The following is a 25,316-nucleotide window of genomic DNA, read 5'->3' on the forward strand; positions in this document are numbered from 1 at the left end:
GATATATATAATAGGCCCAAGATTATGAGGGAATGAGGGAACCAGTAGAGATATTTTTTACTATGATAATTACCAAACTCCTTGTTATTGGAAGGTGAATTGTTGAATTAAGTAAAGATTTACACCATTGAAAAAAATAAGATAAAACCAAATTATAAAAAAAAAACATCAACTAACAAAATATATTAACACTGGTTTTCATAAATTGATTTTTACCTAATTTTTAATATTTCTAAAACACTTGACATTTTTTAATTGCGCCATCTTTAATTGTTGGGTGTTTTAACAATAAAAATGTTTTTATTAATAACAAAATACTATTCATCTATTTAAGGCCAATGTAATAAACAGGAAGGTAAAGAAACTTAACAAGAAACTTAAGCAGAAATTTAACAAGATTATATATATTATCAAGACTAATCTAAGTCAACTTTAAAGATAGTTTCAATGTAAGGAGAATGCTTCAATTAAACCCCTAGACGTCATCCTGAACTAAAAAAATAATAGCATGCATAGTATTTCAAAACAACAACTTTGGTCTCCTTTAGCTGAATTCTTACTTTTTCTAAATGATTTGATTGAGACTTTGATGTATAAGTATGCCTTAATTTGTTAATGGACATAATTATTTCAGATTACTTCTATTAATTTTTATTTCCTTTATTACTCAATATTTAGTAATTGCTAATAGCTTCTAACTGCATAGTAAAATTTATCATAAAAGGTAAATTGTAAAACCTTAGTATTCTAGTAACAAAATCTACAACTGTGTAATTTAAAACTTCAACTGAATGCCTTTTAGGAAACATGATTAGGAAAAGTATTTAGTATTACCTTGGTCTTTAGATAACTTTTTATAATAACTTATGTTCGCAACATCATAGGTTAGCCACCATTTTAAAATTGCTTGACCATCAACAATACTTTAAAAGTAATTTAAAAAAAAAAAAAAGATAAACACATTAGAAAATAAAGCAATATAAAGAAACATTTATTAAAGACTTACTTTATACTAAAATCTTTTGTAATAAAACGAATGTTTCTAAACATGAACTTTCCAGATAACAGAGACATTGAAAATGAACCTGAGAAAAGAAAAAACTTAGTAACTATATAGAAGGAATATTAATTAAATTAACACAAGTTGTTGTTTATAGTACAAGAAATAAAAGAATAATACCACAAAAAAATTAAGATGATATTAGAAACAAAAAAATAAAAGTAACAAAATAACTAAGAAATAGAAAGTTGCATACCAATACTAAGATATCCATCTTTTATATAAAATCTACGAATTATTTTTGTGAGGATGTAACCAGTTATTCTTGAAAGATAAAATGTGAGGAAAAGCATCCACAGTCCAGTACAGGTACATGATATTAAAACAAAAACAAGACCAGGGTTAGATCGGAAATCAAAATTTGCATTAATAATATGATCAGTTGAATTTGTTAAGAGTGGTGAGATAGTTGATAAATTAAAACTCATTGTTTTTTTACTTTTAAATTAATTGTCTGACGCATATCTTGAAGTTATTTGTTCAACTGAAATAAAAGATTATTTTTATTATACTTAAGCATATATGTGAGTTTTAAAATATATAGACAAATGTAAGTATACAAATATAAGTGTGTGTATATATATATATATATATATATATATATATATATATATATATATATATATATATATATATATATATATATATATATATATATATATATATATATATATATATATATATATACTTATATTTATTTCAGATTCAGGTCATAAAATACTTTGAGAGCCTTACTTCACCATAAGCAAGATATATTAACACAGCAAGATATATTAACACAGCAAGATATATTAACAAAGATATGAAAAGTTACAAAAAGGTACAAAAACTGAAATACAATGTTGAATGACTTACAATCCATAAAAATGTTTAAAAAAAATATTTTATATCCTTTCCAAAGATTGTTTTATAAGTAATTATAATATATTAAATCTTTATAATTATCATATAACACCTTTTATTATTATTATTATTTTTTTTTTTTTCAGGTTTCATTACATTTACACATGAAACAAACTTTAAAGTGTTGAAAATTGCTTTGTTAACATTTTTATACATGGTAAGTCATGCAAACCTTGTATTTCAGTTTTTGCAATTTTTTACAATCTTTTTGCAGAATCTCTTAGAAATTTATTTAAAAAAATAAATTTTCTTCAGGGAACACTATTTGCCTTTTTAACACATCCAAAAAAAAATCAAGCCAAAAAAATAAAAGAAAAAGCAAGAACTTTGGACTACTTTTAAAACCAAATCATTATCATTTTAAAGAAAGTTTCTATAATAAATGTGTCTCGAGGTGATTCTCTCAAAATATTTTCATGAATTGAATCCTTAAATACTTTAACACACAAGAACACACACATACACAAACTCAGGCACACACATTACTATATCTTTATTATAACTATATTATTAATATCAGGAGAATATTCTATTACACTGATATATTCATACTGACACCTAACTTTGTTATAAGTTTTAAAAATTATATCTACCTGACTGAGCTAGCTACATTGTTTAAAGACAACTTGCTTCCTCCACCCTCCTTCAAAACTTTTGGCAAAACTAAATGAAGTGTAGAGCAACGACTAACACTTAGCTATGTGGTATTTACTTAGATAAGTCAGACAACCTAGGAAAAACTTTCTGATTCTAGATTAAGAAAAAAGCTTGCAAACAGCACCATTCAAAACTTGTGCTAGCCAAATTAGTAAAAGAAATTTTTCAGTAAGAAGAAAAAAAGAGTTATCAATCTAAATATCATTTTGAAAAAATCTGTACCTTTCAGAGCTCCAAAAAAACTATGGATCATGCATGTATAATATAGAAGGTACATTATATATCACCTCTAGGAATATATTATTTGTGATGCTTTCTACATACATGATTACAGTGTTGATTGTACAGTACCTAGAATGCCATTTTAAGTATATCATATCCTACATGTAAATGATTATATTGGTAACATGACGATTTCATTAGACTACTAATCAAAAATGCTATGGGTAATATTAGCATGCATAGAACTATACTTTCAATTATTTCTGACTTTCTGAAAATATTGAATAATTGACCAATTTAATATTATTATAGCTTTATTAGGTTGCTATAGTTGTAAGCTCAAACTGTTTATATATTTTTAATATGCCATAAACTGCATTGCTGAAGTTGTTTATCAATGAAATTAACAATTTTAAACAATTTCGGTTGCCGGACATCTCATTAACTCTTCTTTTTTTTTTCGTTGCCGCATCCGATTTTTAAAGAGATTTTTTCACGTTAAACTGTTGTTTTTACTTATCAAATATTTTATGAAAGCCATTTTACACTTCTGAAAATTTATTACATTAATAAAACAAGTCTTGGTGAATTAGCCCAGCTTTCTAAAAATGAGATAATAAAATATCATATTTTTTTAATGCTCATTCAAGAGCGCAAAGTATAAATTCTTAGCTGTTATGCCTAGTTCTTGCTGCTGAAGAGTCTAAGCGAAGATCTTTGATAAAATCGTTAATGTGATGAAACACAGCTTGTGCTACTTTTGAAATTTTGAATCAAGCTTTCAGTAAATATCAATTTTTCAATAATTTTAAATCGGTCATTTAGCGACAACAACTAATTTATAGTTTTCAATAATTTTTTTTCATTTTGCTAAAAACTAAGTACCGTTTCCATTTTTACACAAACTACAGGTTTGTCATAAACACGATTCAAATATTAGTCTTTGTTTGTCTTTTGATTATCCAGCTTATGTACTCGCGAGCTGAATCTCCATAATTTAAAAACCAAAGTTGTGGTAACATAAATTTGAAAGGTGAATAACAAAAACAAAGTGCAATTGTTAAATCAAGGTTATGAATCTATTTTGCATGAGAAATATCGAAAAACCTTGCTGTTTAAGTTTAAATGTTTTTCCAAATTGATACGCATTTGACAATTTTATCATTTAAAACACATACACATTGAAATTCGCCAAGTTTAGATGTTACAATTATCATGTTCACTGGGCGTCAAACACCAGTTACCTAGGAAATGTTGTTTGTTTCATGTCGTATAAAAATAATCAGCTGCATCAGCTTTGTACAACCGTGGCAGTAGAAGCACAATTGCATTTAGACAATAGTTATATAGCGGCAATGATAAAAATTATATAATATGATAAAAAATATATAAAAATTTGGTTCAATACATAAATATAAAAAGTAATTTTTACAATCCTCGTTAGGTTCAAAAAATCACAAAAGACAGAAATAGAACCTTTTTACGTGTTTCCTCGTGTTCATTCGCGTTAACTTTAAAAAATTTGGATTCTAAAAACCAATATATATCTATCAATGAGAAAATGTCAAATCAATAGAAAAAATGTTAAATCAAAGGGAAAATGTTAATGGGAATCTTTTAAAAAATTTTAATCTCTTAGTTTTTCAACTGGTTAATCAAAAAAAAAAATCAACTTGGGGTACTTTTTCGAAGATCTTAGGAATGACTTAGGGGTACTTTTTCGAAGATCTTAGGAATCTCGAATCAAAATGCTATGTCAAAAAAAGTTAAAAAAATACTTTTTATTGTTCTAAATATCTTAAACATTTGCCTTCAAACTAAATTTTAGACTATTTTTACTCATATCAGCCTTAAAACACATCAGCGAGCATTTTGTGCGCGAGCTTCGCGAAAAATAAGTTTAAAAAGTCTCAGGAAAAGATGCAAAAATTAACGAATCCTTGAAAATTAACCAAAAAAAAATTAGTTACCTTATAACTCAAATTATGAGTTCTTAGCAATAAACTTTTTAAAGGGTTTTGCAGTGTTTTTTAATTTTGACACATTATGTGTCGCTGTTAAAAAGACAAATAAAATATATATACAAAGTGTGTAATAATGTAAGTATGTTAAGCAACTATAAACTTTAAACCACTAATAAAGCTTAATTAACATACATTTTCATACTATATTGAAATTTTACAGGACAGAATTTAAACTCAATTGATTATGGAGGCAAGCACCCCCTCTCCCCCCCCCCCCCCCCCATTCCATATAATGAGGAAAATCCTATGGAACCTTTAAAAAATATTAAAAAGGCACCTTAAGGTTTTTTAAAGGAACCTTTAAATTGAATTGGGTTCTGTGCAGAATCCCTAATACTTATTTATGGCGATACTAATGCTATATAAGTTTAACTAACAGTTTATTTATATACACGTACTTATTTATTAACATTGAAATAGGTTGTTCATTTTAGTAAAAATTATATTAAAAATTAAGGTTATGAAATGAAGAAAACTCTCTCATTGTTTTAGTACTAGTATATTTCATAATACAAACCACAAAAATTTTAAATAATAACGGTTAATTAAAGTTTAACTTTTATTTGAAAATCCTTCCATGCAAAAGTTTAGTAATAGTAGCATACTCTGCAATTTAATCAAGTTTTTGTTAGCAAAAACATAAAGACCAAAATATCTGTAAAATTTATTTTCAAAGCAGTCAAATATAACTAATCGCCGAAATATTTGTGAAACTTTATAACTCAATTACTTCGTGATATTTCAAAAGCATGGGAGAGGCTAGGAAAGTTTCAAATGAAATGAAGAAACTAATTATAGAACTTGTGGAAAAAATGTCTTGCAGAAAGATTTATGATCTTTATGATGTTTCAAAACCAGGAATAAGTCACATTATCAAGAGATTTTGTCAGCGAAAAGCTATTGAAAACAAGCTTCGGACTGGAAGACCTTAAGTTTCAACTGGAAAGGTCCATATATTGTTGGTAAGGTTTTCCAAGAGTGATCCTCGTAAGCCAAAATAAAATTTCCAATAGATCAATCAGGTCAAAATTCCTTTTCTCTGACAAATCAAAGCTTATGCTGTTCACTAGTTACAGAAGTAGGTATGCCAGACATCTAGTAGACTAAATCCAAATTATCAGTTACCTACTGCTAAACATGGCAGAGAAATGTTATGGTTTGGGGATGTTTTAGTTGTGACAATGTGGGTCCCATTGATTGATAGTAGGTATTATGGACCAGAGAGTTCATTTAGACATCATGAAGAATGTAATGCTGTCACATGCAAACAATAAAATTACTCGCAAATGGGTCTTACAACATGATAATAATTTAAAGCTCTTTCCAGATCTGTTAAGGATTTTTTGAAATCACAAAAAATCAAAGTTCTTGAATGGCTCTCACAGAGTCCAGATCTTAATCCTCTTGAGAAAACCAATCTACAAAGACCATATATTTGCTTTAATTAAAGAATGTTTGTATAACATTCGTCAAGATGTTCTCATTAATTTTTCTGACTCAATGCCTTGCTGCTGTAATGCTTTTTTGAAGGCAAATGGATATGCCACCAAATACTGTCTTATTAAAAAAATGACGTTAATAATTTATGAGATTCAATTGTTTCTAAACTTTTGCACGGAAGCCTTTTCAAATAAAAGTTAAATTTTAATTAACGGTTATAACTTATAATATTTGTGGTTTCTATAACAGATTGATTTAATGTAAAGAAATTTTTGGTAAAACTTTCAGCTGATTAGAGAATGTTTGTGAAAAGTTATGCTTTAAAAACTGAAAAATATTAGGTGTTTCTAAATGATGGTGTAAGCAGTCTGTAAGTTATATTGTGTACAACTCAACTTAACACAAGCTTATATATTAGCTAATTATAATGCTATTTAAAAAAGCAGAAAATATGGCTAGTTGTTCATTAGATATTCCAGCTACAGACTATTGCAGGGTTGAGGTCAATAAAATTGAGGGGCCACGGCTATTACAAAATCGTAAAATTAATCTTCATCTTTAATCAAGCCACGACAACTCATTACTTTAAGAAAGAAATTTCCGGTTGCCGAAAAGACAACTGTTGATTTTATTCAGTGGCCATTATGTTAGAGTGGATTGTACGCTAGAGTAGCTAAAATCAAAATACGATGATATGAGTTCAGGAGTACCCAATTTTTTTGTACCTTATTTTAAGATGAACTATATTTGAGACAATTTAGAAATGAGTTTTTTTTTAAATAACTAATTTCAGCTTGTTTGGAAATGAGCTTTCAATCTGATAAAAAAAATCTTCAAGATTCTGGCAAATATAGTAATAGCCCTATCTCTCAACTGCAACCAAATAGTATGCAAAGCCCTAATAATGCTATTACTTCTAATGTGAGTATACCACAGCCACTCACTCCAAACCAAAATTTTTTGAATCAAGGTTTGTATTTTCAAACTTCTCTACCTTTTTTTGACTGAAGTACTTGTTATTGCTGTAACCTTCCTCTCTTTATTATGAGAATTACATGTTTTCATGTAACAATCAAATATTTAACTTCTTAAATTAGTTTTAAATAAAATTTCAAGCTTCATTGAATTTAAACCACATTGAATATTAAACTATTGCAGATTTGTTTTAATCACTCAAACCTTTTTCTATTTCTAATATGGAAAAAATACCTTTTAAAAAAGATGTTGGAGAAGCAAACAAACAAACTGAAAAGACGTAAAAAAAATTTCTGACTATTGAAAAGTATTGTATTATTCTAATATCTTTCTACTTTATTTTACTACCATGTCTTTTTTTTTTTTTTTACTTCGTCTCCTGTGTTATTAGTTCTAAACAATTTTTTTTTCTTTTTTTCTTTAAAAAAAATTCTTTTATAGTTGTTATTAAACACCAAGTGGGTTATATAAACTTAAACATTTTGATTTTGTTAATATTTCTTGTATAAAACAAAAGAAGTCCTGTTGCTGTTCATTTTTCCTATATCTCTTGTCATTGATTTATTGAGATTAATTGCTGTTTTCCTATGTTGTTTGTTATTAAATTTAAACAATTCAAAATATATGCATTTTTATTTAAGGTTTTTTTCTGTTATTAAAAAGTGGATTGCTTGCTCCATCCTAGTATAAACTTTTCTTTTTAATAGGCATACCTAATGGATATCCTCCAAAGTATCCTGTACAAGACGTAAAACCAAATTTAGGGTTAAATCAAAGTAACAAGCTTTCTGCAATGCCTCCTTTATCAAGCATACCTACAAATTTATCTAATGGTCAACATTTTCAAAATACTCCATTTGTAAGCTCACAAGTTATTCAACAACCAGCTGTGCAACTGAATAAACCACCTCATCAGCAGACCCAATATGTTCCTCATCCAGCCAGCCCAAATGCAACAAATTATGTAACTCAACATCAAAATCAGTCAGAAAATCTTGTTCAGACAAGTAAATTTTTTGTAACTAAGGATTTATGAAAATTACATTTTAATGCATTTTTATAGTTGTCAATCTATGCAATAGGTGTTTTCCTCATTTTTTCAATAATTCAAAACTAGATGAATCTTTTCAATGTTTTGAAACTAAAATGAACCTAAAATAAAATTTTCTAAAAGTAGCACTTAAAATTAACAGTAAAAAGTTAGTAAAAAAACTAAATATTTTGAATTTAATGTTTAAGTTAACACTTTTTTTATGTAGCCTAACACAAGTTATTGTGTTACAAACTTTTTTTCATCAACCCAATATTTTATTGTGTTGTTAGAAAGGTTAGCATTCTTTTAATCCTTTCACTCCCAGGCTATTTTCTGCTAAATTCATAAGTTCAAAATTGCTATTTCTGACTCAAATAATTTAAAACTTTGTATTGACTAAAAAAATAAGCAAATCTTACTAACAAATTAATCTGACAAACAAATATTCAAAAATTTATATACCAAATCAGTAAGACATTGTATGGCAAAGAGATGCCATCTGCATGCTTCAAAAACTCGCTTTTTGCTAAAAAATCAAAAAATATGTCAAAAATATGTATTAAAAACAGCTAAAAGTTGTTAAAAAGCAGTTAAGCAATAATAAAACTTGTTCATGGAGAAAAAATATAAGGTTTGTCATAAAAACTGTAGAAAAAAGAAAATTTATAAAAGTATGAGAATTTCTTAAAATAAATTTTTTATTATATATAGTTGGTATAGATTTAGTTCATCCATGCAAAACAAACAAACAAAATTAAAACTACAATAATTAATCAACTCTGATGGGGAATAGTTTCTTTTCTGGAAATCATCAGGTGTAGCTAAATGAGGATCTACGACAACTTGTATACCTTCCTCTTCATATTCCCAATCCGTATTAAGTTCACTTAATTCAACTGATAACTCATCAATGCTATCACCCATAACTGTTTTTAAAGTTTAGCTCATTTGTAAGATGCTATTCTTCAAAAAGCTATATCTTTTGAATTAAGATATATTTTAACACAGAGAGAGTGAAAGGAGAGAAGGAAAGCTTAATTATAACTTATAATACTTATTATTCATCTGCACTTCATCTTCAAAACCTCTCATCAATATTTAACATGTTTTTATTTCTAGACACAACTACACCTAAAAGACGTGCTTACCCTCAACAAGTAAGTTTTCTTTTAATGAGTTCTAGAAATGTTTAAGTTTACAACATTTTTATGTTTTCAGTAAGCACTTTTAGCTATTTTTAGTTACACAAAATTTATTGTTACATAATTATTTTGTATTATATTTTTTGTCTAAAATACTTACAAGATCAATTTGCATAAAATTTTTTTTAGTAGGTTTAGTAAGTTTTATAAAATAGTAGGTGCACTTTCTCATCTTGTTCATATAAATTTCTGTTAATGTCTAGTTCTTAAGTAGTGTAATAATTTCATATGGGTTGAAAAAAAAAGTTAAGAGATAATATCCAATTAAAAAATATGACCACCTCTAATTAAAAAAATATGACCACCTCTAATTAAGGTGGTCATATTTTTTAATTTATTATTTATCCTAATTATTCATTCTAAAAAATTTTAAAATTTTAAAATAGTGTTCCTATGACTGTCCCTATTTAATTGAACAACTAGATTTTTAAAAAAATTATTGGCAACATTTTTTTAAAGAGGGTTATTTAGTTTTCTTGTAGGCAGCAACATGGCAAGGTAAGGACACTTTTTTTAATCTGAAACATAATTTTCTTTTGAGGGTCAAAAGGCTGTTCTGAAATTTTTCTTCAACTAACCTTTTCTGCCACAAAAAAAAAGATCAGATTAAGATAATGAAAGTTGATTTTAAAATGTTTTGAAGTTGAAATTGATTTAGTCCTTACAACAAAATAAAGTTGAGTGTTTAGAACTACAGCTTTTGTAATTTCTGAGAAATCTCACCTTCTAAAGATTTAATTTGATTCCTGATTTGTTTAGCCTTTAAAAGAAAATTTATTTTATTATATTTTGTTTGTTTTATACATTTTGCAAGTATGAATTTTTATATAAACTTACTATTTTATGAATTACCATACTTTAATTTTTTAGATTGCTTCTAATTTACAAAGTTTGCCCATCCATCCCCAGTCTAATCCATATAATAACCTACAAAATCAAAAAGTCAATTCTTCAAATGGTTTGCCACAATTACCTATCAAACAAAAAGAATCTTTTGAATCACACTCAAATCAATCTCAAAATGTATGTCATATATTTTCTCATTTACTTTAGTTTACTGTTTAAAATGATTAAGCAAAAAAGTTTTCTATTTTCAAATGTAAAAAAAGTTTTCTATTTTCAAATGTTTTCTATTAACAATTAAAAAATAGTCTCTAAACATGGTTTTTCCATAGGTTGATATAAAGCAAGCTAATACATTGATGAGCCGACTAACAGTAGAGGTTTTTTTTTTATTATTATTTTTTTGTCTTTATGAAAAAAATCTCTTTTTTTTAATATAAAATTTAAATATGCTTTATATTTTCAGCAATCACCAACATACCCGCTTAATCTCTTAGAGCAAAGGCAAATAGTAACACCAAAGGCCTCTCCTCCTCCTAAACCACCTATAACACCGGTATTTTTTATTTTATTTAAAATACTTTTAATGATGTTAACGTTGAAAAATTTTTTAACCTTATTAACTTTTGGATTATTCTCTGCTAGGAACTATTAAAGAAAAATGCAAATCCTAAGTGAGTTACTTGTTTATGGTGTTTTGTTTTTGTTTTTAATTTTCTTGTATGTGTTGTTGTTAATGCTTGTTTTTTAAAATTTAGCATTTTAAGATGCACATTTAATGCTGTCCCTCAAACATCTGCGCTACAAAAACAATGTAAACTTCCTTTTGGAATTCATATTCACCCATTTAAAGAAGGCACAGTAAGAAAATTTTTAATTTCCTTTTGTTATCCAAAGTAGAACTCAATAAAATAATTGCTCCTTAAGTAAAGTAAGCTATTACCATCAAAATTTGCTTTTTTCTATGCTTTCTTTCTTTCAAAGTATTTATATTTTAAACATATTACAAAGTGTTGTACTTTGTAATGTTTAAAGTATGAATACTTTTACTCAGAAAATATTAGTGTTCATTAATTATTTTTAAATTTTGAATTGAAATTTTTTTCCCTACTAACCATATTATGATTGTATTTTATTAACAATATCTTTTACTATAGCATTGTTAATTCAATATTAATTAATGCTAATAGAATTAAAAAATTGTTTTAAATCTAGGATTTGCCTGTAGTCTCATCTGTTATAACACGCTGCAGATCATGTCGATCTTATCTGAATCCATTTGTAGTAATACCAGATCACAGAAGGTGGCAGTGCAACATGTGTTTTAGACTAAATGATAGTAAGTACTGAAATAGTTTTATTGAAACTAATTCTACAATGCATATAATAAATAATGAGTAAGTTTAAATATTTACAAATAAGATACCTTAATATCTGCAACTATTTTGGGCAAAGCCCAAAATAAATGCAGTTAACAATAAAGAGCATAAATCTACATACAATATGACTTGTTTGGAGTAAAGCATGAAACAATTAATTTTACTAAGTATAAGATCATTCTATACCAAATCATCCAGACCATGACACCTTTATGTCTCTAAATCAGATCTTTGAATAACTTTTAATCCATAACTCAAAAATAATAAAAAGTTTGAATCAAAACTATCAACAGTTTTGAGATCACTAATTAAAATTGTGTTGATTAAACATTTTTGTGATAATTAGTTTTCAAAGCTAAAATGAAGGCTGCCCCTAAAAACCTGAGAAAAAAGTTTACTTGTATATCATTATATGTTAGATTTACTTTAAAAAAAACCTGTATTCTTGCTGTCTCAAAAACCATTTGCTTTTATTTGTATTACCTTTTTATCACAAAAAAATATATACTTTTTGAAGTTAAAACTTGCATACACACCTTATGAATGCCTAAAGCATTAGTTGCAATTAACCACTTAGGTTTTAGATTGCAAAATTTAGACAGGCTGACTTTGATATTAGAATAATCTTTTTGAATCATGATATGTTATTCATTAAGATTGAGTAGTGATAGCCTTTTTTAAACATGGTGGTTCTTAATACTTACAAAAAAATTTTTGTTGGGATCACTTGTGAAAATTCACTTTGACAAAATTTGGTCACTAACTTAACTGTTTCTGGTGCAATAAGCTTTTTCTGGTCTTCTAACAAAATAATCAGACACACAAAAAAAGTTTACTTTTTATGTTAGTGATTTTGGTGCCTGGTGATGGTGTTGATATTTGGAACTCATAGCAGGAGTTATAACTGAAATCATAATCTTTGTTAACTCTGTTTCAAATTAAAGATGGTAGTTTCTGTTATCAAAAAAAAATTCACAAACATGCAAGTCAGCAAAATTTTACATGCCAATATCTCAAGAGCCATTATGTTTTATTTATTCTGAAGTACAAGTAATGTAAAGATTGATTTTGAGGCAAGTATCAAATTGCATTTTGTTTTAGAATGATTTGTCATCCTAAAACAAAATAAAATTTGTTTGAGCCTATAAATAATACTATTTTAAATTCTGTATTTTTTTTATTTGCAGTACCAGAAGAACTTAATTATGATGTTATTACTGGTCAATATAATGATATTCGTAAACGACCTGAGTTAAACTCCTCTTCAATTGAGTTTGTTGCTCCTTCAGAATATATGGTATATTTTGTTTGTAGAAAGAATTGCGATTTACTTAACTTATAATAAATTCATATCAATAGCTAGAGTATGTTGATTCATTATTCTAACATAATTTTTTTTTTTCTTTATTTAACATAAGTTTATTTACTAATATAAGTGACTAATTTTTGGTGAAGAAAATAAATTTAATTTTAAGTTAAATTTATTTTAGTTGCGCCCTCCACAACCTTCAATTTTTATTTTTGTGTTTGATGTTTCTCACAATGCTGTTTCTACAGGTAAGTATTTTTAGTTAAAACTTGTAAAGAGCATTGATTTACAGCATTGCTGTAGGTTTTAATGCACTTTATTTCAAGTCATAAATACAAGCAAATAACAACAAAGTGGTTTTTTCTCTACTTATTTTTAACTTTTAAATTAAAATTCATATTTTTAGATTTTTAGTGCAGTACATTCAGCTAAAAACCTGCTTTCAAGCTTAATATATTTGCTATATATATATATATATATATATATATATATATATATATATATATATATATATATATATATATATATATATATATATATATATATATATATATATATATATATATATTGGTGTGTAAGTTGAGACTAAAGTGTTCAGAATGGCTCAAAAATGTTCCTTAAGAATGTAAGAAGACAAAAATATTAATCTGTGGTAAATACATCTTGATTTATACAACAGTTGCAAAACATTAAACAATTCTTTTCAGTTAAAAATAGGTCAACTTATAAAATTGGTTGACTTACACACCAGTATATACAGTAGATTGTAATATTGAGAGTTTGCATTTTTCTTTAAAATCAGAGTGTAAGATATTTTTATCCAATATTAAATTTAGGGTATCTAAAGCATGCCTGTGATGTGATTATGAAAAATCTAGATGCACTGCCTGGTGATTCAAGAACTATGATTGGTTTTATAACTTTTAATAGTGTTATTCATTTCTATAGCCTTAAGGTTTGTATTTTCTTATCAAATCTAAAATTGTTTAATAAGCGTTGAATAAAATATGAATAATCCAGTAAGTACATGCTAATAATTATTATTTGCATTTTTTAGTCTACTCAAAGTCAACCCCAGATGTATGTTGTTTCAGATTTAGATGGTAATATATATCTTAATTTTAAACAAATTTTATAGAATCTTTAATGTTACTGTGCATAATTTACTTATCTTTTAAAAATATTTTTTTAATGAATACTCTATTTTAAAATTATGGAATGTGAAATCTTTTTTTTTTTTTTAATATTAAATTTCACTATCAGTTATTAACAAATTTATTTAGACATTTTTTTACCTGTTCCTGATGGTTTATTGGTCAACCTAAAAGAAAATAAAGAAGTGAGAGCTTTGCATTGAGAAAAAAGTTTTGTGTACTTTTTTTATATATATATATATAAGTTTATCAATTAAATTATGAGTTTTAAGTTAAAATTCATGATGTTCATATACTTAATCCTCACTTTAGATGGTTTTGCAATTATTAAGTTCTTTACCAGCGTCTTGTGATAGCGTCTATGACACTTACTCTGCCACAGGTGCAGCGATTAATGCTGCAAAAAAGATGGTGGTAAGTTTAACAGTTCAATTCAAAGGTGATAGATTTACATTTACATATTGTAGTGTCAGATAAACAATGAATAAGAATATTAGTACTATTTTTTTCAAATTTTTAGTCTGCCACAGGAGGAAGAATAACATTATTTCAAACATGCCTCCCAAATATTGGTCCAGGAAAATTGATTCCACGTGAATTGGTGTCAATGTCATCTGAAAGCAAAGACACTCAGTTCTTAAATCCTTCTACAGATTTTTACAAAAGATTCTCATTGGACTGTGCTGGAGAACAGATTGCTGTTGATCTGTTTCTGTTGTCAAGCCAGTATTCTGATCTTGCATCCCTCTGTATGTTTTCTTTGATAACATTTAATAAACTGTGTGTTTTAACTTTTTATTTTATAACTAAATAGTCCAAAAAAAATTGTTTTATCCCTCAAGTATTCTTGGTTTTCAGTTAGGGTTTTAAAACTAAATAAAATTGTTTGTTGCTCCCATGTGAATATGCATAAAGCCAGTAGTACTTTTTTCTTTGGAATGTAATTAAATTTAGCCTTAAAAAGTTGAAATGTAATATCTTAGAACTTTTTTATTCTTTTATTAGCATGTGCATCTCGATACTCCAGTGGCGCTATTCATTACTTCCCAGACTTCCATTCTCAGAGAAATATAGAAATGCTGCAGAAGTTTCTGCATGATTTCAAGTATAGTTATTTTTTCAATTTATGATGCTATTAAATTTGTTTGGAATAAAAAGATAAACATTTAGAAAATAAATTTTAGAGATTCTTTATTAAGTTATGTTTCAGGGAATATTAATGAATTATAGTTTTAGAAAATCATTTTTAAATGAAACAGTAAAGTAAAAATTAACAGTGGTTTAATTTGTATCCATTTTGTGTATTTTCTATACTTAGGCGTTACCTAACTAGAAGCATAGGCTTCGAAGCAGTTATGAGGCTCCGTTGCACTAAAGGTAATGTTTATTGTCTGGTGCTAAAAGGTTTTGGTTCGCCAATATTACTTAGGTATAGATTATTGTGAGATCTGTAAATCTAACAAATGCCATGTTTCCTCCATGTAAAACATATATGTATTTACATATCTAATTAAAGTTGTGAAAATCATTGTCATCAAGAACGCATCCCTGTTTTTTCCTTGTTGTAGGATTAAGCATTCACACATTTCATGGAAATTTTTTTGTTCGGTCAACTGATTTGCTGTCGCTTCCTAATGTAAATCCAGATCATAGCTTTAGTATGCAAATGTCAATTGAAGAGTCTCTAACAGATTCAAGCATGGTGAGCTTTCAGGCTGCTTTGCTTTATACTACAGTAAAAGGTATGTTGCATAAACTAATTAGTTCTTTTCTTTTAATTTAAAAGCATTAAATAGTTCTTTTAATTTAAAAGCAACTAATAGTTCTATCTCTCCTTTAAAAACTTATTTAAAGTTTCACATTCATTTTTAAGCTTTTTTTTTTTTTTTAAATGTCTATGATGTTGATTTGTCTGGTTATAACTATTTTGTTTTATTCTTTTGTTTTTGCCATTAAATTTTGGCTGCTACTATGCAGTTTTTTTAAAAAAATTCTGATAAAACAAGAATAAAATTGTTATATGAGTTTAAGGCTAAGCCTTTTTTTTATAGATTTTTCTCAACTTTGTGAGGTTTTTGAGGCTCTTTTTCTTGTAATTTTTTTTCTTGTGGAATAGGTTACTTTAAATTACTGTTTTTTGTTGAAATTTTAGGAGAACGACGTATTCGTGTACATACACTTGCATTACCAGTCACTTCAAAACTAAGTGATATTTATGCTTATGCTGATGAAGAAGCTATTATCAGTTCTCTTTCAAAGCTTGGTAAGTTTTTTACTTTCAAAACAAATTTTCTAGAATTACATACTCAACTAGTCAGAACATTTTGAGAATAGGTCTTTTATTGATTTGTTTTTCTATTTAGCTGTTGACCGAACCCTCATGTCATCACTTGGAGATGCAAGAGAGGTATCTCTCAATAATTTTTTTTTATTTGTGCTTGTGTTTTTTCCTATCTTTTTTTATTTCATCTAAATGGATTTATTTTTTGACTCTAATATGTAAAATAGTATTTCATTTGATATTTGTTGTGGTGTTTTAAAAAGTTTCTATGTGTTTTTTTGTGTTTTTCAATGTGACTTTTTATATAGTTCTTTATAATAATTTTGTGTTTTCTATGTAATGTTTTGCAAATTTTTTCAAGTTGATGTTTTGTAGTGTTTTAACTTAATATTTCATAATGAATCTGTGTAATGTTTTAAAATTCTTTCTATTTGATGTTTTAGGTTAAAAAACTAAGTTGTTTTATTTTTTGTTAAATCATAAAATTTCATTATTTTATTTAAGGCACTCATTAATGCTTGCATTGATTGTTCAAAAACTTATCGAAGTGAGTTGTCTGGACAAAAAGACTCTCAAGGTGTTGTTTTGCCTCATCATTTGCGTCTGCTTCCTCTTCATGTATTAGCACTGATAAAAAATGTATGAATATTTTATAATTCTGTTTCAAAGACCTTTTGATTTTGTTTTTAACTTCTAATCAAACATTGTCTTATTTTTCAAGGTTGTATTCAAATTGGGAAGTGGCATATCTTTGGACAATCGTGTTTTCTCTTTGCTAGAATTTAAATGGCAATCATTGTTTGAAACAATGACAAACATTTACCCTAGAGTTTACTCAGTGTTAGACTTCCTTGAAGAAGTAAGTTAATTTATGCATTAGTGATTTTTTTATAGCAAAAAAAAATTTTTTCTTTTAAATGCTCCCAATTTTTTATATATTGTGCTGTGAATGATAAAGACACAAGTTAGTACAGTACTCTTATACTTTTTTAAAGCATGACGAAAGTTATTCTGCTCCACCGATACTTCATGCTTCAGTGGAAAGGTTAAGTAGACATGGTGTATATATCATGGATAATTGCAAGGTAATTCAACTTTATTTCAATAGAAAGTTAAAAAACTTTCTAAAAACTCTCAATTTATATCATTCTTTTTGTTTATTATAAATGGTACAGTTCAGTATTTTTAAAAAAATTTCTAATTGACTCTATTTGTTGCTTTAATAACTATAAGAGCTAGAAATTCTGAACTAGTTTTTTTAAAAAATATTGATGGAGGTGTCGGCTTTGTTTTGGTGAACATTATTGTCTGCATCATTTTGAACACATTTCAAGTTATTTTTAAAAAAAAGAGAATTTAATTTAAATATTTCTTCACGAAATGCACTTGAAATAATGATCTTTTTTTTTTTTTGTAGAGTTTGTATATTTTTGTGGGAAGAGATACTAAAGATAATGTAGTTCAGTGTTTGTTTAATTTATCAAATATTTCTATGGTTCCTGAATTATCAGTAAGTATTTTATTCTTTTTATGGATTTGTGTTTAACTTTAGATATCTAGTGATGTTTTAACAATTTGGTAGTATAGCAACAGTAGGTAGTATAGCATATTAGTTGCACTAGTAGTATAGCATTAGGCTTTGTAATATTACAATGAAATGAATGATGTGGTTAGTACCTGTGTATGTATGGTACACTATTAGCTTTCATTGTGTTTTGTTGATTTATTGAAAAAAATGGATTTTTTTTTTTGTTGAGATGTGTTTTTAAAATATATTATTTTTCAGCGGCTGATAAATAGTTTCTATTAAAGAAATCGAAATAAAAATTTTTAGCTTTCGCTTTTTAGAACCGTTTACCAGAGTTGAATAATGCTCTGAGTATTAAAACTAGAAAGTTTATTGAAGAGTTAAGGAAGGAGCGACCGTTCTATGCACCATTGGAAATAATCAGGTTGATTACTTTGTAAAATTGTAATAGTCTTGATGTTTGTGATTCTTGTAATTTTATTATGTTGTTGTTTTTTTGTATTATACTTTCTTTTTTTTTTTTTAAAGTACAAACACGTTTTCTTAGTAATAAGCTTCATTAAATGTTAATTTAGGGAAGACGGTAAACACCGACTTCGGTTTCTGAGCAATTTAATAGATGATCGAACAGAGTCGTCCATGTCTTACCACGAATTTCTTCAACATATTCAAAGACAAATGAACAGTTGATCTTATACTTACGTCAACACTCTGTAATATACCTTAATTTTTCGTTTAACGCATATTACTCCATGTCTCGTTGAGTATGTTGCTGCGCGAGCCTTGATATTTTACAGAGTTAATTTATAAATTTTTTTAAACAAACTTTGCTTTTCTGTTATTTCAATATTTTGGAGTCTTTTTAAGTTAAAAGCCTGTTTTGTGTGACTCTACTTCTTTCAAAAATAGTTCTGAGAATATAACATTTTGATTAATAACTGGTATTTTTTATTTAAAAGAAACTTAATGATGTTTTTTTCTCAGATCTCGTTTCTTTTCCTTCGCATCTTTTTGAAAAGAAAATGTTTTGCTATATTGCAACCGAATTTTTTTAGTATTTGTGAAACATGGATATTGTAAAAGTTTGATTATTGTAAAATTGAATAAATTTATAGGAAAACTTGTGAGCATATATTATTCACCAGTTTTTTAAAGTAATTTTGTATGCTATAAAACGAAGGGTTGTCCTAAAGTTAAGTAGACTTCTGGCCTATTTTTCTATTTATCTAAAAAACCTTAGTTCGAATGTGCGATTTTAGATTTCAAAATTAAAAGGATTTCGCTTAAATTTATGTTAATCTTTTAAAAAAAACGAGCATCGACTAAAAATAAATTCGGAGTTTGGATGCATTAACTAAAATAAATTCGGGCTGATGATGGCTTCTCTTGCAATAAAACAGTCTTTTTGATTTTAAGAATGAAGAAATTTTCAAACGCTGTTTTAAAAAGATAAATAATTCTTTTTCTGTTTTCAATTTTGTGTATAATTTTCAATAAAAAATTGGCATTGGTCTCCTCCTTAGTCGAATACAAAATAAATTATATTTATATATTATACTACTAGAATTTTACTGCTGTCTGCGCATTCCCCCTGGTGATTTTTTTTTTGTTTTTTTTTTGTCAAGCGCCATTGAGGGTGGGGGTGGAGTAGGACTAATATTTCTTAACAACTTTTAAAATCGCTTTTTACACTAAAAATGAAAAAAAAAAAAAAAAAAAAAAACCAAAAAGTTCTGAATTAAGAAATAACTTTTTATGTTGATTTCATCCTGTCTGATGTTTAAGAACAGAGATGCACTTTTAAAGAGAACTTTTTTTGATTTGTGTGATTTGATCCGTTTGATCTTCCATGTCTTGAAATCAAAACATATTCGTAAGTTCAGTAACTGACATTTTTCACAGTACTAATGTTGTTGTTAGTGCTTGTTTATTTACAAATTACATTGTTTCTTTTTTCTTTTTTTTTTTTTTTTTTTACAAATTTTCCACTTACGCTAACAAAGTGCAGTTTTACAAAAGAAAGAAATATCACGTCGCATTGAAATAAATATCGATTATAGTTAAACTAAAGGCATGAAACAAGAGAAGAGTGAATAAAACATGGCAAAGTGTAAGATCTTTCATATAGATCGTTATATGATTCCCTCAAAATTGTCGCTTGCTTCGTTATATTGCTCTCAAAGTTATTTACCATATTTAAATGTGTTTTTAACATCGGTCGGAATGACATCTACTGAAGCTGGCATTATAGTTGGGCTACGATCTCTTCCCGCGCTTTTTGCGTCTCCATTATGGGGAGTATTAGCCGATATAACTGGAAGACGTAAACTTATTATTACTATTTTGTGGGTAACAACCATCTTACTCGTATTTCCACTGCCTTGTATTGGATTTCTCAACGAGCGAACCATAAACTATGAAAGCAGTACGTTATTAAAAATTTCTCCGGAGAGAATCTCTTATTCAGATAACACAAAGTTGTTTTATATAACACTCGCTGTATGTTTATTGTCTGCTTGCTTTGAACAGCCCTTAATGGGTTTCATTGATTCAGCCGTAATGGATGTTGTCACTGAAAGAAAACACGCATCATACGGACAACAAAGAATGATTGCAGGATTAGCAACTGTTGGGGTAAATTTTGCTGCAGGTTTGGCTGCAGAAAAAGTTGTTATATCATTTTTTCCTAAAAATTCTGGTGTATTTATTGTCTTTTTGCCTTGCTTTTTTTGCCTGCTACCATCGGCATTGGCATTGTTAGCTCAAGTAAATGACAATCTTGTTGTTCGAAAGAAGAAATTTGTTTTCAGTAAAACCATAAAAACTTGTAAATCTTTGGAGACATTGATGTTTCTTACTTCTGTCTTTTTTATGGGCACTTCGCAGGGTTTACGCTTCGGATATTTGTCAATGTATTTAAACGACGAGCTACAGGCATCAAAAACATTTGTTGGTCTCTGTTACTCTCTATCTGCAGCAGCATCGACTCTTTTTTTTCCTTTTGCGAGTTTCATAATTGAAAAAATAGGAGGTACTAAAGTTGGCATTCAGATGGCAATATTTGCTTGCGTCATACGTTTTCTAGTAATGACGTATGTTAAAGTAAAATGGTTAATTTTACCGGTGCAAGTTATGTATGGTATTAGTTATGCTATCTATATGACGGCTGCAGCTGAGCACACAAAAATGATATCTTCAAAAGAAATATCTGCAACTATGTTTGGTATAGTTAGCTCTGTTTACGTTAGTTTTGGTTCTTTGTTTGGGAATATTGTGGGTGGCATTGTATATGATATCTACGGTGGCAGAGGCCTAACAATGGGATCGGCATTAGTTTTTCTTGCATGGTTTTTGATTGCTTTTACGTATGATAGAGTGAAAACAAAAAAGTATTCTTTACGCAAAGCTCAGTTAAGACATTTCCCTTCAAATACACTACCAGACGGTTTAGTATTAGATAATAGGCATGTGATAAGCCAATCTCTTTAGGTCATTTATTTATCGTTTGCTTTTCAATTTTAACTGTGTTAAAGAAGAAAATCTTTTTCTTAGTCTTGAAGATGAAAAGCTATTACTTTTAATTCTTAAGAGCTTTTAGATTGATCAAGGAAAGTAAGATTTAGCATAGGAAGTAAATCTCATTGATTAATGCTTTCTCGATCCTATCCTTCAAAAACATTCAAAAAAGAAATCAAAATGTTAAAAAAAAATTCTTCATTATTTAAAAAACTTATACAAATTGAATTTTAACAACAACATCACTGTTTAGAACAAAACTCTTTTGCCATGCTTCAGTCTTTATGTGTTCCTCTAGTAAACAACTTCAATTTGAAATTTGGAAAAGTATTTTAAATAAATATTCATTGGTGTTAAACATTTGCACCTTTTACAATTCCGTATGATTTACATTTACTATAAATAATTCTAATGTTTATTTCCTTGCCCCTATTAAACTTCTAAAATGCCGCACAATGATGGTAAATAATAATTTGGATTGTTTAGCGAAAATAATTTCGGTGTTACAATTACTAAAAGGAACCCACTGGCATTATAATCAAAAAAATAAAATTCAGCATAACTTATATCAAATAAATTCAGCATAACTGATATTTAAAAATAATGAATCGCAAAAACAAATTTCGCAACGGAAAAAACATATATGGATATAGAAAAATTCTTCTTATCTCACGGTTGACCACTTCGCTTCACACAATTAACTGGCTTTGTTGAGTTAAAACTCAAACAAAAAAATTTGCTAGTTTTTTATGTTGAATGACATTAAATAGCTTTAAAAAATTACTAAATTTTACAAAAAGTTTAATCTTTAATCGCCGGCATTCATTCTATGAAAGCACCCTACATACAAACTTCTTTGCTATTGACTTTTAATTTACATTATCAGCATGCAAAATGGTTTTACATCATAAATATGCAAACTTCCATAACAATAATGTATTTTGATCATGTTATAATCCAAAGTAAAGGCTGGAAGTAAAGCTTGAATAAAAACATTAACAAGTTCTTTTTAAAGTCAATGCAAATATTTATGAGAGTAGAAAAAACTACCTTCGTTTTTTAATTCAGTTTTTAGTCAAATTTTTTTTGTGGGGGAGGGGGTGGATATGGGGATTGGGTAATGAGGTGGGAAGACGGAGAATGAGGGATTTAGGGTGGGTGAAGGAACAGGGTGGATGGGGGTAAGGGGAAGATAGTATTTGCTTTTATTGCCAGCCATCTTCCTAAAGTCAACTATTGTTTTGAAAATTTAGAAAGTTTCATCATCAAAAATCCCCAGCCAACAAGATAAGCCTTGTGAAATGTACGATACAAACCATGTCTCTCAAAAAAAATTTATATAAGAAGTTTAAGATTGATTGTGTAATTACTTTTGTTTTCAATCAAAAAATGATAGTTTTGGGTATTTAAAGACTTGCTTTTATTGAGTTCTTACGGGGATACAATGGACAATATTGCTTTTAAATGTTTTTGTGCGATCGGGAGAGTTGTTGTTAAGATGAAATGCAGATAAGTTAAATCTTTTTTAAAATAAAAGAGCAAATATTTTTCTAGCAATTATTTTACTGTTTGGTCCACTTGAGGATGTTTTTTTTTATGTTCCGCATTTTTGCTGTTTTCGTTTCCGAGACAATTTTGGACTTTTTGAAACTTCTGTTTGATAGACTCAGTTTTTAATTATCGACAAAACGTTTTGAACTCCTAAAAGTATTAAACTGCTTTTAAACGATTTCTCAAATATGAAACAACTAAGCGTTTAAGGTGATACGTGCGTTTCTCAAAACCAAATGGTGTCGACCTTTGCTATTGTTCATAGAAAGTCGCTGGTGGATTGAGACCATCACGCTAAAGTATTGCGATCCTGCTCACAAATTATTTGAAGGATTCAATTCCATTCAATCTTTATATAAAATATTTCTTTGTCGTTGCTTCTATTTATTTCTGTCTACTTGAATACAGTATAGCAGCTTTCAATCTTCCGTAAGAAAATTAAAAATTAAACTTTTGAAGGTGAATACGTCTTTCAATAAAGTTTCTGGTGGTTACTAAGATTTCAAATTTTTAAAAAACCTTTACTCTCAAGTTAAACTGCTCAAGTATTTAAACATTTTAGCTAATTAACTAAAGAATACTATTTAATTAAAAGACAACTTAAGAAGTCTCACAGTAATGAAAACTCATTTGCTTTAACATCATTAAACAAAAGTAAAACTTGAAAAAAATAAGTTAAACAATCAACCTTCTCAATCTCCGCATCATCAACTTGCTCGAAGTACTTAACATGAATTTTTTCAAATAAAACGCGTCAAACTTCTCAAATTTAGCATAGTTTTGTTAATTTATTACTGATCAATCAAAGAAACAACATTCAAACCTATTTGTGTGTGTGTTTATTGTTCATTGTCACTCGATCTTTAATCTTGTTTTTCAATTCAAAGAGTAAAAGCTGAAATTTAAAAAAATTGAGTCGGGTTTTCATTATTACCGTCGTTATTGCCTCAGTAACTGTAAGCTTATGTCTCAGTGAATGTCTTGAGTGAACAACTTTAAATAAGTGTCTTCCCAGACAAAATTTGTGTAGAATTTCTATAAAAAAAATCAATCCTTTTTTCTATAGACTATTGGAACATATTGCCTATAGAAATTCAACTACTAAAAGTCTATAGAATATGCAATTGAAAGTCTATAGAAGTTTCTATAGAAAAGATCAATTCTATAGGCTTTTGAAACATGACCTATAGAAATTTAACTACAAAAAGTCTTTAAAAATTTCTATAGACTTCAAGAAATTGTCTTTTGAAATTTTATAGAACTCAATTATTTTTATAGAACTCATATTGAAATGAAATAGCTTTATAGAAAATCTATAGAACTTTTTGTCCTGGGTTGGTGAACAACTACAAAGAGATTTTTCAGTAAACCTTTCAGCGAACTACTATGCTGCAACTTTATAAGTTAAATGATGATTAATTCGATGCAAAATCACTTAAATCTATACAAATTTCGAGAAAATCGTATTTCTAGGCTGTTTATTGCAATGCCGACTCTATTATGTGCTTAATTCGAATCTTGTGACTCATTTCGAATTGGTTGCCCACAGCAACTTTATCAACGTTCTTTTCTTTTTTCTATCCTAATTGCAGACGAGTCAGTTTCAACCTCCTTTTAGTCAACATCTTTATCATTTATTAGTGCAGATTCATGCCGTTTAGAGAAATTTAGCGCAGCACAATGCTCAGGATGATCGAAAAACGGCAAAAATTCAATAAAACTTGATAAAAATGGAAATAAACTTTTTATGTGAAAATAATATTTTTTTGAGTCAAAGAATATAATTTTGTTAAAAAAAAATATTTTCTACGCGCACATTTGGTGCGTACATTGCGTGCATATGCGTTCACGCGCGCGTAAGGTTTGGCTGTACGTGAAAAAAAAAATTTTAATTAAACTTTTAGAATTTTCAACCCAATACACAACATCTTGGTACATTACTAGAGTAATATTGATATTTGATATTTGCATAACAATAGTTTTTAAAGGATGCTCATAAATAAAAATATATATATATTTTTTTTCATTTTTATCTTACAATCATTTTAATAACTTCATCAGGTAATGGTTTTCCTTGATAATTCTTATGTTTTTTAAAATATATTTATTTATTCAAACTCTCCTATAGATCCTCAAAACATAAAACATTTGGCAAAACTATGCAGTAGCAGTTTTTATACAATAGGAGGCATAACATACCAGCCATATAAACTCACTATAAGTTTAGCTGTTTTAGAAG

General features: G+C 27.7%; 3 protein-coding genes across 7 annotated transcripts in view; 2 read left to right on the forward strand and 1 right to left on the reverse strand.

Moving 5' to 3' along the window:
• The window catches only part of LOC145185387 (bridge-like lipid transfer protein family member 1), a 36,041-nt gene extending 32,800 nt beyond the window's left edge, over positions 1 to 3,241 (reverse strand). For 3 of the 5 annotated variants that reach the window (XM_090079785.1, XM_090079783.1, XM_090079787.1), the window contains exons 1-5: positions 2,843 to 3,016; positions 2,557 to 2,626; positions 1,257 to 1,544; positions 1,007 to 1,085; positions 835 to 923 (exon numbers count right to left, since the gene is read on the reverse strand). In XM_090079785.1, coding sequence (XP_089935911.1) covers positions 835 to 923; positions 1,007 to 1,085; positions 1,257 to 1,488 — 400 coding nt within the window. In that variant the 5' untranslated portion in view covers positions 1,489 to 1,544; positions 2,557 to 2,626; positions 2,843 to 3,016. Of the gene's footprint in view, positions 1 to 834; positions 924 to 1,006; positions 1,086 to 1,256; positions 1,545 to 2,556; positions 2,627 to 2,842 lie in introns of those variants that run through there. The other 2 variants (XM_090079784.1, XM_090079786.1) reach the window with 2 other exon arrangements.
• The window catches only part of LOC145186566 (uncharacterized), a 337,374-nt gene that overhangs the window by 288,193 nt on the left and 23,865 nt on the right, over positions 1 to 25,316 (forward strand). The window lies entirely within an intron of this gene.
• Positions 6,928 to 19,212, forward strand: LOC145185406 (protein transport protein Sec24A-like). The gene is made up of 27 exons (XM_090077444.1): positions 6,928 to 7,276; positions 7,989 to 8,288; positions 9,434 to 9,471; positions 10,387 to 10,539; positions 10,692 to 10,739; positions 10,826 to 10,915; positions 11,005 to 11,033; positions 11,118 to 11,220; positions 11,575 to 11,698; positions 12,926 to 13,035; positions 13,229 to 13,295; positions 13,884 to 14,002; positions 14,105 to 14,150; positions 14,331 to 14,386; positions 14,514 to 14,615; positions 14,722 to 14,950; positions 15,207 to 15,306; positions 15,520 to 15,578; positions 15,770 to 15,943; positions 16,354 to 16,464; positions 16,565 to 16,608; positions 16,987 to 17,121; positions 17,204 to 17,341; positions 17,478 to 17,567; positions 17,900 to 17,992; positions 18,331 to 18,434; positions 18,586 to 19,212. The coding sequence occupies exons 1-27, from the start codon at positions 7,111 to 7,113 to the stop codon at positions 18,698 to 18,700; spliced, it is 2,943 nt and encodes a 980-aa protein (XP_089933570.1). The 5' UTR covers positions 6,928 to 7,110; the 3' UTR covers positions 18,701 to 19,212.

Source organism: Hydra viridissima, unplaced genomic scaffold, assembly GCF_058129835.1.
Source record: "Hydra viridissima isolate aposymbiotic clone 2 unplaced genomic scaffold, HvirCarnegie_v1 scaffold_2, whole genome shotgun sequence".
NCBI lineage: Eukaryota > Metazoa > Cnidaria > Hydrozoa > Anthoathecata > Hydridae > Hydra > Hydra viridissima.